Below are 12,057 nucleotides of genomic sequence, written 5' to 3'. Positions count from 1 at the left end.
GTAAAGAACAGTGTGTGCATGCATCTACAGTTGCCCTTGTGTGTGTGTCTGTGTGTGTCTACATTTACGTGTATATGCTGAAAATAAACACAGGTTACATCACTCCTTGTGACCCTGCACCACACTGAGGTCCCGCCCTTTTAAAAAGAGGTCTGACCAAACAGTGAGTCTCATTGGCTGAGATGTTGCAGGGCCAGTTGAGGTAGTAATGGCAACCTGGTTTTATTTAGACCACTATTCACATTGCAACACCACCATTAATAGTTGATAATCTGGGCTGGAAATACTCGAGTACATTAAAGAAATAACCACACTCACACGCATGTGTATTTTTGTCCGGGAACAAGTTGATCGTGACAGGAAAACTCAACATAATGTGAGGTGCAGACAAAGAAGAACGGCTCGAATATGGAAATGAAAATCAAGGCAATATGATTGCTAAGCTTATGGTGGAGCTCTGTAAAGTTGAGCTTGTAGATATTTAAACCCGAAACCACGTATGCCACCTCCTGAAACAACAAGTCCTTTATTAAGGTCTCAGTCTGGCTTGGTCCCAAGAGGCTCGGACCTAAGGATTCCACTGCTGTTTATGTGTGTGTGTGTGTGTGTGTGTGTGTGTGTGCGTGCGTGCGTGCGTGTGTGTGCGCGTGTGTGTGCACTCACAAGACAGAGATGTACAGCTGCCCCATTTTTCCACTTCCACACAAACTCATCTCAGCTGTTCAAAATCATCAGTAAGTGTCATCGGGAACGCGCAGACACACACACACACACACACACACACAAAGGGCCACATATGGACAGGTCTGGCTCATTCATCCTTGCACACAAATGTTGGTGATAAATCCTCTGTGATAGAATGTGCAACTGTGCGGCTATTTTCTCCTTAAAACAACTCCGTTATTGTCCGGGGAGATCACCACAGGACAGCCTCCAGTCTATAAATCAGTAAAGAAGATGTATATAAATACCATTAACACTTGTTGTAGCCTTATTGCAGCATTGACATGTCATGCATTCAAGATTATTGTAAACAAGGCCAGTCGGTAGGTTGTGCTTTTTTAAAAACTTGCATAGATAATTGGACACTGGTCTTTTGTTGCCTTAATAATTTTAATGTTGCTGAAAACATTGCATATCATTAAACTGATCAATGTTTTTTTATTGTTCTAAAAATACTCTCTTCATGCTCTTAAATGTTGCTTTGAAGTTAATGCAGCAACTGTTTCGACAGATTAATCCTGTTAGACACTAAAGTCTGTGCAGATTCTCTTTAATCCAGATTGTAGTTTGCCTAAAAGTCACTGAATCAGTAGCAAGCGGCCATTATTTGAAGATGTTTCACCTCTTATTTAAATCAGCTGTAGCTGATTCAATGACTTTTAGGGAAATGTAGATGTTCTGCTGTATCTCCACTTAAAAACGAAATAATACACTAACTACATGGTCAGGAGTAAATGAGTTTGCACCTGCTATTACTAAGCATATTGTTAATAATTACCATGGCAGCTTGGGTGATTTGATTTGCGAGTTGTAATAAAATGTAGCAGCTAAACCTCAAATTGCATTAACACAAAGGAGTAATTTGGCCACTTCACATGGCGAGAATACAGAGAAAGCTTCTGCACAGGTGAATAAACGCCGTTCATTAAGGGCTAACCCTCTAAAATGGGCAGAATGTGAGCGAACAGCATCCTTGGAGAGGCTGACAAGTGCTACATTCCTGACATCCTGTTACCGAGAGTATCCCTGCTGCCATACTGCCTCTGGGTCACTGGAGTTATGCACACACAATCACAAATTCACACACTCGCGCACAAACACACAGATATAAAGCCAAAGGAACACAAGTGCATGAAAAAGGTGCTCACAGAAACACCAATCTGGGCACGTGGGATTGTCGCCTCCCTGCCTGGCATTCCCGCTCCAGGCTGCCAGCGAGGCCCTGCAGTTAGAAGGGCACTGGATGAGGGACAGAGATGCAAAGGGTAGAAGGGTGGCAGAATCACAAATTTGGCATGTCACATGGTCAAACAGGGAAGATTTATGACTGATCGAGTTCCACATCGGCAGCATGGTGTTGTGACTTCAGAATGCCAGGTATGGGAGTGAGATCAGACTCCGGCTTTAGTTTGCACACCCTCTCTGGCAACTGAAGCCGGTGTGAGTGGCTGAAGATGGCAGTGTTATTGGTGGCTGGCGTGAGGAACGTGGTCTTTCGCTTGTCTGAGGTTTTGCGTCCTCCTGGACCCCCCCCCCCCCCCCCCCCAAAAAAAAAAAAACTGCAGATGTGAGAAAACCGGTGGGAAAGAAAGCTGGAGTGAAGACCATGTGACAACAAGTGATGAATTATGTTCAACAAACTCAAGAGGAATGCAGATAGGAAAGGATTCTGAAAATAATGCAGATCCTGTTTTCTTTCTCTCATTGTATTTATGATTTACTCAGCGGTGACATCATGGAGACCACAGCTATTTTTATTGGATGCATGGTCAATGGCCAACTCTCCTCCATGCTATGCCACCTGTCCAGTCCACACCAGTCAACAAGCCCCAGGGAGAAAAAAAAGTCAAGCACCCAAAAAATGATTGAGGGTTGAAAGGCAGAATATGATACACGCATGCCTGCTACTGCCCTAGACATGTTTCATAAGTCAAATGTCTTGTCACTGCTACTGGTCTGTGTTTCCCAGTGTGTGCTCAGCCTTCATATACAGCATCGCTGTCTCGTGTGGCTTTTTTTCCCCCTTTTCTTCCATTGCATGTTTCGTGATTTTTACATATTATATGTTGTGATTTATGCCGTGTTCTCCTCGTCTCTCCCTGTACCTGCTCTGACCCCTTAAAGGGGTTGCGATGTGTGTTTGTGTGTGACTTCAAGGATGGGGTTATTCCTGGCCCTGTGTCGTGTGCTCAAAGGTGCAATTTAGTCAGATGACATCTGACCCGTTATATAGACCCTGGGGTGGAGGGGGAGAGTCGGTGATAGAGGGGCATAAAAGCATATATACCCAGCTCCAAGTCATTCCTGAAAATCTGAAAATCTACTATAATACTGAGACACCAAAGTGCATTCAAAATACTCAGATACACAGAGGTCTCATGTTTTTGAACGAGCAGGTACACAAACCTCATGAGTCACAGACTGAGACAAACAAAATCAAGAGCACTTAAATATAAACGAATGAATAGTCTAAACCAGGGGTCACCAACGTGGTGCCCGCGGGCACCTGGTAGCCCGCGGGCAGCCAATACGGTGCCCGCGGGCTCACTTCACTTCACCTCACTTGCATGTATCCGTATGATCTCTCAGTAAAATATCTTTGATATTGTTTATAAAAACTGGTAATCGTTAGGAGTAAGCACTGGAATGAATGTGTATGCAGTTGAATGCATAATATTAATCATTTAAATGGTAAACAAACAAAAAAATATTATATGGTAGCCCTCCATATTATTTTTTACCCTTAAGGTAGCTCTCCGTCTCAAAAAGGTTGGTGACCCCTGGTCTAAACTATCATGAAACTGATTAAAATGTCTTATTTTATCTGTTTGTGAGTGCGCAGAATGACAATTGGAGTGACAGAGGACTTGGTGATGTCTGGTTATCGTTTGCCACACAGAAGTTAAAGCTTCACTTGACTCAAAACCCATGGCAGGGACCAGGACTCCACCTTGTGGCAGAAGTAGGGAATTAGTTATAGTCTTTATTTTTCAGAAAGTTAGAAAAGTGATAAAACAGAGAATGTTTTCAAATCCAAAGCTACCATAGCAAAGGTAATAATAATATTAATATGGTATGGACTCAAAGAGTACAGCTATAGAGATAATGGACAATTTGTTTTCACATGAATTTGTTCACCATCCTGATGCCAGAAAGGAAATTAAATATAATCTGGGCTAAAGTACAATACAAACTGTCTTTTTCTTTGTTTATACGCTATTATATGTATCCATGCTGTTCACATACAGGTCCAATGTATTTATTTGTTAGTTTGTTTTATTCACTGTTTACCGTTAAATAAGTTACTCTGGGATTTATGTTGCTGTGCTGTGAGCTACATACCAACCACCAGCCATAACACTGTTACCGCTTATCTGTTCTGACGTGGTCGATGTACTTCCTCCCTATTGTTTATTAATTTCCCCAACATTTCCCATTTCGGCATTAATTCTTGAGTGAATTTCTAGCATAGAATATTTTAGAACTGGATCGAGAGACATATAATGACAATAATTACTGGTTTATTTTTGCAGACAATGTTAACAAACCTTGAATCCTGAACTCCATCTGACTAAATTAAAACTAATGAGATTTGTGTGTGTGTGCATTGTTAACCACCTGACAGTATGTTCATGTGTACAGTAAGACAGCATGTTTCTCTGTGCAATTAAATACTTCATTTGCTGTCCACACGAACGCCGAACTAACCAAGTTCAAAAGGAATAGTTAAATAATAAGAATAAGAATGAAAGAACACACAATAAGGGTAGTAGGCACCGTGTAAATGAATACATAGTCAGAGTCAACACTGGTTGCTGGGGTAACCCACATAAAGATCAGAGGAAGGTGAGGGTGGTATCTGTTTCCTTTCTTTCATTTCTCCATCACATTTCTGCTGCAGCCTGCTACGTGCTATTAGTACAAACATACTTTTGGCTACTACTGCCGTTTCTGTGGTAACCTACATACAGATCACACAGAAAGATTGCAGGAGTTGGGGAGGTCAAATATCTGAAGGAGTATGGGACCAGTCAGTGCTGGGGCCCTAATTATTATTATTATTATTATTTATTTATTTATAATTAAAAAAATAATAATATTTAAACTCCCCTCAGTTTCTTCATCCTGGTACCAAGTTTATGTAGATCCACAACATTAAATTGGTCATTGTTTTTGGTTCTGTAATAGTGTGAGTTGCAGTGGTTGCAATGTGTAGTACTTTGCTCCTCCGCGCCACTGGGGGGCGCGCTTCCCCTGTAAATAAAGTCCATCGTGGGTTGACGAGGCCGCCCAGCCATGTTGAAGAGTCTGTCAAGCAAACTGCAGCCCGCCATTGTGTAGAAACCAGGCTCTGTAGGGAGATAGGGGCGCTTGGCTGGAACTCTTCAATAGGTAGACCAATTTCGCACCCTGCCACTTTTATTTAGAAGCAAATACAGTTATATAGGCCACAGGGGGAAAGACATGTCAGCCAGCAGCCTTCTCGAACAGGTAAAGAGAGGTATTTTCTGAACATTTACGAGGGCCGTTTCTCAGCATCGCGACGGCTAGCGGGAATAGCTTAGCTCAGAGGCAGCGGCTGTGGCTCAGTTGTGCAGTAGGCCTGACCACCTGCTAAAGGAACTGCTGAAAATACATCTCATCTATTTTTTCCCCCTCCTCTCTTCTCATAAATCAAACCTTCATGAATCACCTGGACCCAATCCAGAGACCGAAAGGCCAAGCTAATAAAGGTAAGGACACATTTTGTCTCGCGCTGTGCACTCGGGTTGTCTTGAATGCGGACCTTTTTTTACGTGCGGTGCGCTCTGGAAATCTTGCGTGCGCGGATGCTACAGCCCGTCTCTCTGTGTATTGACAATTAGGCCCGTGTGTGTAAAGTTACTGAGACGTCTGTGCTTTGTCACCTCAAAGAATAATAAAATGGAATATTTCTTTAGAAGAGGGTTCTCTGGGCCGCTGCTCGCAGTCCGTGAGCGCTTTGTATTTGCCTGAAATTGCACTCGTAAGGTCCTACACAGTTAGCATAAGCTATTCCTTCATTTGCTAACAACGTTAAATGGCAACATGATGCACAAGAGCATAATTCCCTGGTCGTGCTTGTTGCGCTGTTTATTGCAGCGACATACCGTATGATATATGCGTACATTCTCTGTTATTAAGTGTAAAGCAGGTGTGCGGTCTTTTTGGTGCCACAGGTGCAATCCCAACACGCTGATCACTTGGCTAATGGTTAGCCAGCTCCGTCATGTTGAAAAGGACGATTGGCGCTCGTGAACGCGGAGACGCTGCGCACTCGCTGCATGCAGCTAACCACACTGCTAGCGTGCTAACGTTAGCTCGCTGCTAACTTAACCCAAAATGACACGTCTTCCGACATGACATGCTTTTCCTGTGTCCAAATGGGCCTCACACGTTCCGGCCACCATGCTGTACCGTTGGTAACATTGTTTTACCAAACCGTGTGTGCGTTTTAGTTCATCTCTGAAAAGCTAATCACACACAGTCATCTATTACACACAGCACCCCAAGTACTAAGACCACTCTATTAATGTGGGGTTTGTAGTCCTTATCCTACAATCATCACATCTAGTCAAAGTTGAATAAAGTCTCATTTAGGTTTACCAACATATTTGACCCTGTGAAACAGTGACACTAATATGAATTGCATCCTGAAACTCGTTTATTTTGGTTCAGTGAGTTGATATATGAAATCTATGGAGAGATGCAAACCTTTTCATTATCAATAACCAAGCATCAGACTGATTTCAGTTTGTCTATTCCATAGACAAATATATAATTTAAAACGTTTTGTCTTCATAAAGGAGCAGTGTTATATATTAGGAATATTCAAGGCTTTTGTCTTACTAGCTGTTAAAGATTGTTAGGTGCACCTCATCTTTCATAAGGACTGATTCATCATTGTGTAATTTAAGGCTTTGTAATATGAAGCATCTTGTACAGTTGGTGTCATTCTCTGCTTAATTGTTTTTCCTGTGAGACTCATAAATAATAGCAGGGAGTGGTTTTGTTGCGTAACAAGTAGTGATGTTGCTAATATGACGGGATGTACAGGTGCTGTGTAATATCTCACACAAACATGTTTCTTTTTGTTAATGCCAGTGTATGTCTCTCTCTTTCTGCAGTGCAAAACGGAGCTGTGACACAAAAGGATACTTTGAATGACGATGAGTTTGAGCCTTACCTGAATACTCAGGCCAGACAGGTAAGCTTTTACTGGCAGATGTTTGCCCACAAGTGCTCCTTAAAAACTGAGTCACTTTTAATTTGTTTGGCCAACTTCTTTTACCTGGATTTCACTAGTTGCCTTTCTGTCTGAAGACGGTGTTGATTGAGCTTTTTTGAACGTGTCATAAATGTAAATTAAAGCTTTTCTTCCATAAATACATTAACTCAATGAGTAGATGAAGCACTTGGAAAGCACCATCGAGGGTGCTTAGTTTCCCACAGTGTCAATACAGTCCCTGAGGTTAACGGTTAACAGAGTGTATTCATGTCTGGACCATTAGACCAGACAAGCATCTTTTTTTATTTCTTTCAGATCAGAGGGGGAAAAGAGGAGGGAAATGTGATGTTGATAGAGATGTTGTCATAATGAAAAATGATAGTAATTCACTAACTTTTATCTTGCTCTGACTTTTGGAGCCCAAGAAAGGCATACATATCAAACTGGAGTTTGTTGAATGAATATATACATTTTCTCTTCTCAAAATCTTGTCATTAAAACCCTGTGTTTTTCTATTTTAGAGCAATGCCTATACGGCCATGTCGGACTCCTACATGCCCAGCTACTACAGCCCCTCCATAGGATTTTCCTACTCCCTGAATGAGGCAGCATGGTCCTCAGGTGGGGACCCTCCTATGCCTTACCTGGCCTCCTATGGACAGCTGAGCAATGGGGAGCCCCACTACCTCCCGGACGCTATGTTTGGCCAACCCGGCCCCCTGGGGAGCAATCCTTTCCTGGGCCAGCACGGTTTCAACTTCTTCCCCAGTGGTATCGACTTCTCGGCTTGGGGCAATAACAGCTCTCAGGGACAGTCGGGGACACCGCAGAGCTCTGGCTACAGCAGCAGCTATGCCTATGCTCCAAGTTCCCTTGGAGGTGCCATGATCGATGGACAGTCCCCGTTTGCACCTGCTGCCAATGAGCCGCTCAACAAGGCACCTGGTATGAACAGCCTTGACCAGGGTATGGCGGGGCTTAAGATCAGCAGTGCTGCTCCTGGTGGTAACGGGGACATGGCTCCTAAAGTTGTTGGCTCTGGTTTGCCAGGTGGGGGTCCGCTCGGCCCTGTATCATCTGTAGGACCTCCAAGCATGCCTCCGGTCTCGATTGCCCCTGCCAAGCCTGCTTCATGGGCCGATATTGCCAGCAAGCCAGCCAAGCCTCAACCCAAGCTGAAAACCAAGGGTGGTATGGCTGGTGCCAATTTGCCTCCTCCACCCATAAAACACAATATGGACATTGGCACTTGGGACAACAAGGGTACCATGCCTAAAGCCGCCACCTCACAGCAGGTGCCCCCTGTTCCCAGCAATGGGCAGCCACCCAGTCAGGCTTCTCCACAGCCCGGAGCGACTGCTGCAGGAAACCCACAAATGCCCCTCAGCAATGGACAACTGGTAACACCTGTTTCTCAGATGGGGCAGCATCAGCTTCCACCCGGCGGGCAGCCAGGTATGGCTTCAGTGCCTCAGCTCTCCCAGGGTCCTCCTCCTCCAAGTCAGCAGCAACCTTCTCAACCCACTCGCTGGGTTCCTCCACGGAACAGGGCCAATGGTTTTGGGGATGCTGGTGGGAGTGGTGCAGGCCAGTCACCTCCCTCTTCTTCTGGTGTGGGTGTTGTTCCTGGGGTTCCCTCTGAGCCTCACCCTGTCCTAGAGAAACTGCGTATGGTCAACAATTATAACCCCAAGGACTTTGACTGGAATCCCAAGCAGGGCAGAGTGTTTATCATCAAGAGCTACTCGGAGGATGACATCCACCGCTCCATCAAGTATAACATCTGGTGCAGCACGGAGCACGGCAACAAGAGGCTAGATGCAGCGTACCGTTCGTTGGGTGGCAAAGGGCCTATCTATCTCCTTTTCAGTGTCAATGGGAGTGGTCACTTCTGTGGTGTCGCAGAGATGCGCTCACCCGTGGACTACAGCACGTCTGCTGGCGTGTGGTCACAGGACAAGTGGAAGGGTCGTTTTGATGTGCGCTGGATCTTTGTTAAGGACGTTCCCAACAGTCAGCTGAGGCACATTCGACTGGAGAACAACGAGAACAAGCCAGTGACCAACTCTCGGGACACACAGGAGGTACCACTGGATAAAGCCAGACAGGTGCTAAAGATCATCGCTGGATTTAAACACACCACTTCCATCTTCGATGACTTTTCTCACTACGAGAAGCGTCAAGAGGAGGAAGAGTGTGTGAAAAAGGTAACCTAGTTACTGTTGAATAAAGTAACAAAAGATGTATGGAAAAAGTGCTTAGTTTTACAGTACATGTCCACATGTATATGTGTTCGTTATGAAGGGAGGGGCTGCCCAGATAATCATTTATATCTGGTTTAAAATTTTTGTCAGGTATTTGATTTTTCTTCTGTCACTGAAGTTCACTGTAGTCTCTTCTGTTAAACGTGTGTAAAACTTCACTCAAAAATAGAAAACAAGAATAAACACTACACTTAATAATTTCACCTATTGAATACACGCACATATAGTGAATAAATTGGGTTTGTGTAGCTGTTAAAGGTCACTCAATTGTGAAACCTCCCAACACAGGGTTTATATTTCTTTTCCCCAGGAAGCTGTTTCATAAAGTTAATCAGCACCAACATATGTTAAGAAGGAATGTGTATTGTAGCACATTAACTTATTGTCGGATATCTAAAAAGGTGCTTTTTTATATGTGGGGTTTTGATGTCTTGCGCAGCTGTGGGACAAATTAGGACAACATTGATTTGGAACCTCCCTAAACACTAACATATTCTATTGGTGTTCATAAACTGACGTTTGTTATGGGATATAGAAAAGGTTTATTATACTCTGAATATTTTTCCTTGAAGTGTCATGTGCTTTTTGCTGGTTCATGCCAAGAGTTATTGTTTCAAGTCTCAATATTTACCCCACTGTGTATTCAAATCTACTGTCGAAGGAGAAGGTGTAATCGCTTGTCAAAACCACAGAATGTGCTGCCAGAAACACACAAAGTACTTTTGAAGCAAGGATATGTTTTTAGAAACGAGTTGGTCAGTGTCCTATTTAAAATACTTGGTTTTACATCACAGTTTTTGGTGGCAACGCTTATGTTGCTGTTGTATAATGTTTTCTGAAGTTTGAAGAAGTAATTTATGACTACTGACCAGCAGTAAAACTATCTGTTGTGCAGTGATGAGACCGTAGAAAGACCACTGTTGTATTAAACACTGCTGTTTTTGTTTTATAAGTTATACTCCAGGCAATCGTAGCAATGAGCTAATATTTATAGAGTTTCTTTTTTTTAATCCATGATTCAAGCAGATGCTCGTAATGTAATTTTATGTTGAATACAATCAGATGTGAGGATATGCACTTGTTTGGATGTGCAGTTGTTCCAGTTACGCTCAGTTTTCACTCCTTTTGTGTGACAGGTGGAGGTCCAAGGCAACGAGCCATATCCCAGCAACCCAAGCAACAGGACTCATTACAGGCTTCAGGTAACTTTAGCAGGCATTTGTTTTCATATGCAGAGGCAGCAGTGTTTGTTGTTGTGCTCATCTGAAGCCGTCAGATAAAGGCTTTCGTTGTTTGAAATGTTAAAAGAATCAAGTGTTTTAAAGTCTGACGTTTGTAAACCCTGGCAGTGGTTAATAGTTGGGCAATAGTTGCCCAGTTAATAATTGGTAAATGTTCTGTACGAGTATAACATGTACATTTGACTTCATTATCAGTTTGTTTGTTTTAAATAGAAGAGAATGTTTTTTCTTTTGTCCTTGTGTGTAATTTGCTGTCTTTTTGGTTGTGTTGCAGGAGCGTCAAGGACGAGTCAAGTAACAGTTGGTGCTTTGGTCAAAAGACTGCAATGGCCCCCCCAAAGCCCTGTCCACCCCAGTACATCAATACATTCAGATCTATAAAGAAATTCTAATAGGGGTGAAGAATTAACCAAGGACAAAAAAAAAAACTAAATGAAGACTTTCTTGATTTCTTTTGACTTTGAAGACTTGGAACTTGTAGTAAAAACAAACGGAAACGATTATTCATAGGACTACAACTAAATGCATAGCATCCTTAGGTGAAATCTTTTTTGCCCCACCCCATTCCACTACATATCCTTCTCCCCTGTATGCTGCTTTTTTCCTTTTATAAATGAAAGGATCCTCTGTTTTTATGGTCCAAGATAAAGTCTGAAATTCTCTCAAACACGCATATCCAACAGAAATGTGTAGTGTTGGCTTATAATAATAGTATCCCATAGTCAAGAATGGGCAGTTTTTTTTGTTTTTTTAAACCCCTCCTTCGTCCCCTTGTCTTCTGAGGATGCTCAATACTCAACCAGGACCCAGTGGAGTTTTCTCTCAGTGGATTTTCATCGTAGGCGGGTGTCAACTAACTACACTCACTCCCAAATGTGATGCACACATGCTGGCCATGTTTTTGGTTGAGAGGACTGCAGATGTTTAAGAAATGCCCCTCTGTTTTGTTTTTGCATGTGTTGGGCAGAGTGTGTGGGGAAGGTCGGGTCTGGAGAGGAGGAGAAAGGGGCTCGAGAGTTTGAAAGCAGAAGAAAATGTTGAGTTGATGAGTCTGGCTCTGTGTATAATTTAAATCTATCTTTAAAAAAACGCAGCCCTCTGTTAACAGTCTTCATTGGACTTATTTTACCCTCTTTTTCTTTCTCTTGGACAAGTTAATTCGTCGTTGCTATGGGCTGCTTTTTTTTTTTTCCTCTCGTTTCTCCGTTTTCTAAAGACAGTGATGTGAGTGGCCTTGCCCCCACTCTTTCTATTAATCAGTTCAAAAGTAATAAATGTGGTATATTCAGCAGAACCAGTGTGCATTCCCCTTGTTTGACCATAAAAGCAATGTTGTCATGCATCTGTCAGTGTGTGTGTGTGCATACTTTGGTCTTTTCTTTGATGCGTATATGACTGTTGTGTTTCTGTCTTTGAGCACTGAGAAGTTTTCACTCTTTACTTTCCAAACCCGCCTCCTTCTTATCCTCCCTCACACTCCTCCTCTCTCTCTTTGTGTGTCTGTCTGCTCAGCCAACCCATCACAAGCAGCTTCCACCATTTTCAGAATGTCATTGTTGGTGAGTAAAAACAAACAAACGCT

General features: G+C 43.0%; 1 protein-coding gene across 2 annotated transcripts; it reads left to right on the top strand.

Moving 5' to 3' along the window:
• Window positions 1-5,061: 5,061 nt before the first annotated feature.
• Window positions 5,062-12,057, top strand: ythdf2 (YTH N6-methyladenosine RNA binding protein F2). Of its 2 annotated transcripts, XM_083903217.1 has the most exons (6): window positions 5,077-5,115; window positions 5,432-5,456; window positions 6,870-6,949; window positions 7,492-9,177; window positions 10,371-10,436; window positions 10,750-12,057. In XM_083903217.1, exons 4-6 carry the CDS (start codon window positions 7,510-7,512, stop codon window positions 10,771-10,773), a joined length of 1,758 nt encoding a protein of 585 aa, XP_083759343.1. In that variant the 5' UTR covers window positions 5,077-5,115; window positions 5,432-5,456; window positions 6,870-6,949; window positions 7,492-7,509; the 3' UTR covers window positions 10,774-12,057. The 2 variants fall into 2 exon arrangements, with proteins under 2 accessions (XP_083759342.1, XP_083759343.1); XM_083903216.1 differs by having other exon boundaries at window positions 5,062-5,456.

Source organism: Microchirus variegatus (assembly GCF_963457635.1).
Source record: "Microchirus variegatus genome assembly, chromosome: 2".
Classification (NCBI taxonomy): Eukaryota; Metazoa; Chordata; class Actinopteri; order Pleuronectiformes; family Soleidae; genus Microchirus; species Microchirus variegatus.
Note: the sequence above shows the minus strand (reverse complement) of the source record. Positions and strands in the feature narration are given on the sequence as shown.

What these genes read in the sequence shown, in the direction of transcription:
- ythdf2 (XM_083903216.1), top strand. Translation starts at nt 5,408, where the DNA reads ATGAATCACCTGGACCCAATCCAGAGACCGAAAGGCCAAGCTAATAAA. An exon ending in TGAATACTCAGGCCAGACAG is followed by an intron (nt 6,950 to 7,491) that starts GTAAGCTTTTAC and finishes TTTCTATTTTAG; the next exon opens with AGCAATGCCTATACGGCCAT. An exon ending in GGACTCATTACAGGCTTCAG is followed by an intron (nt 10,437 to 10,749) that starts GTAACTTTAGCA and finishes GTTGTGTTGCAG; the next exon opens with GAGCGTCAAGGACGAGTCAA.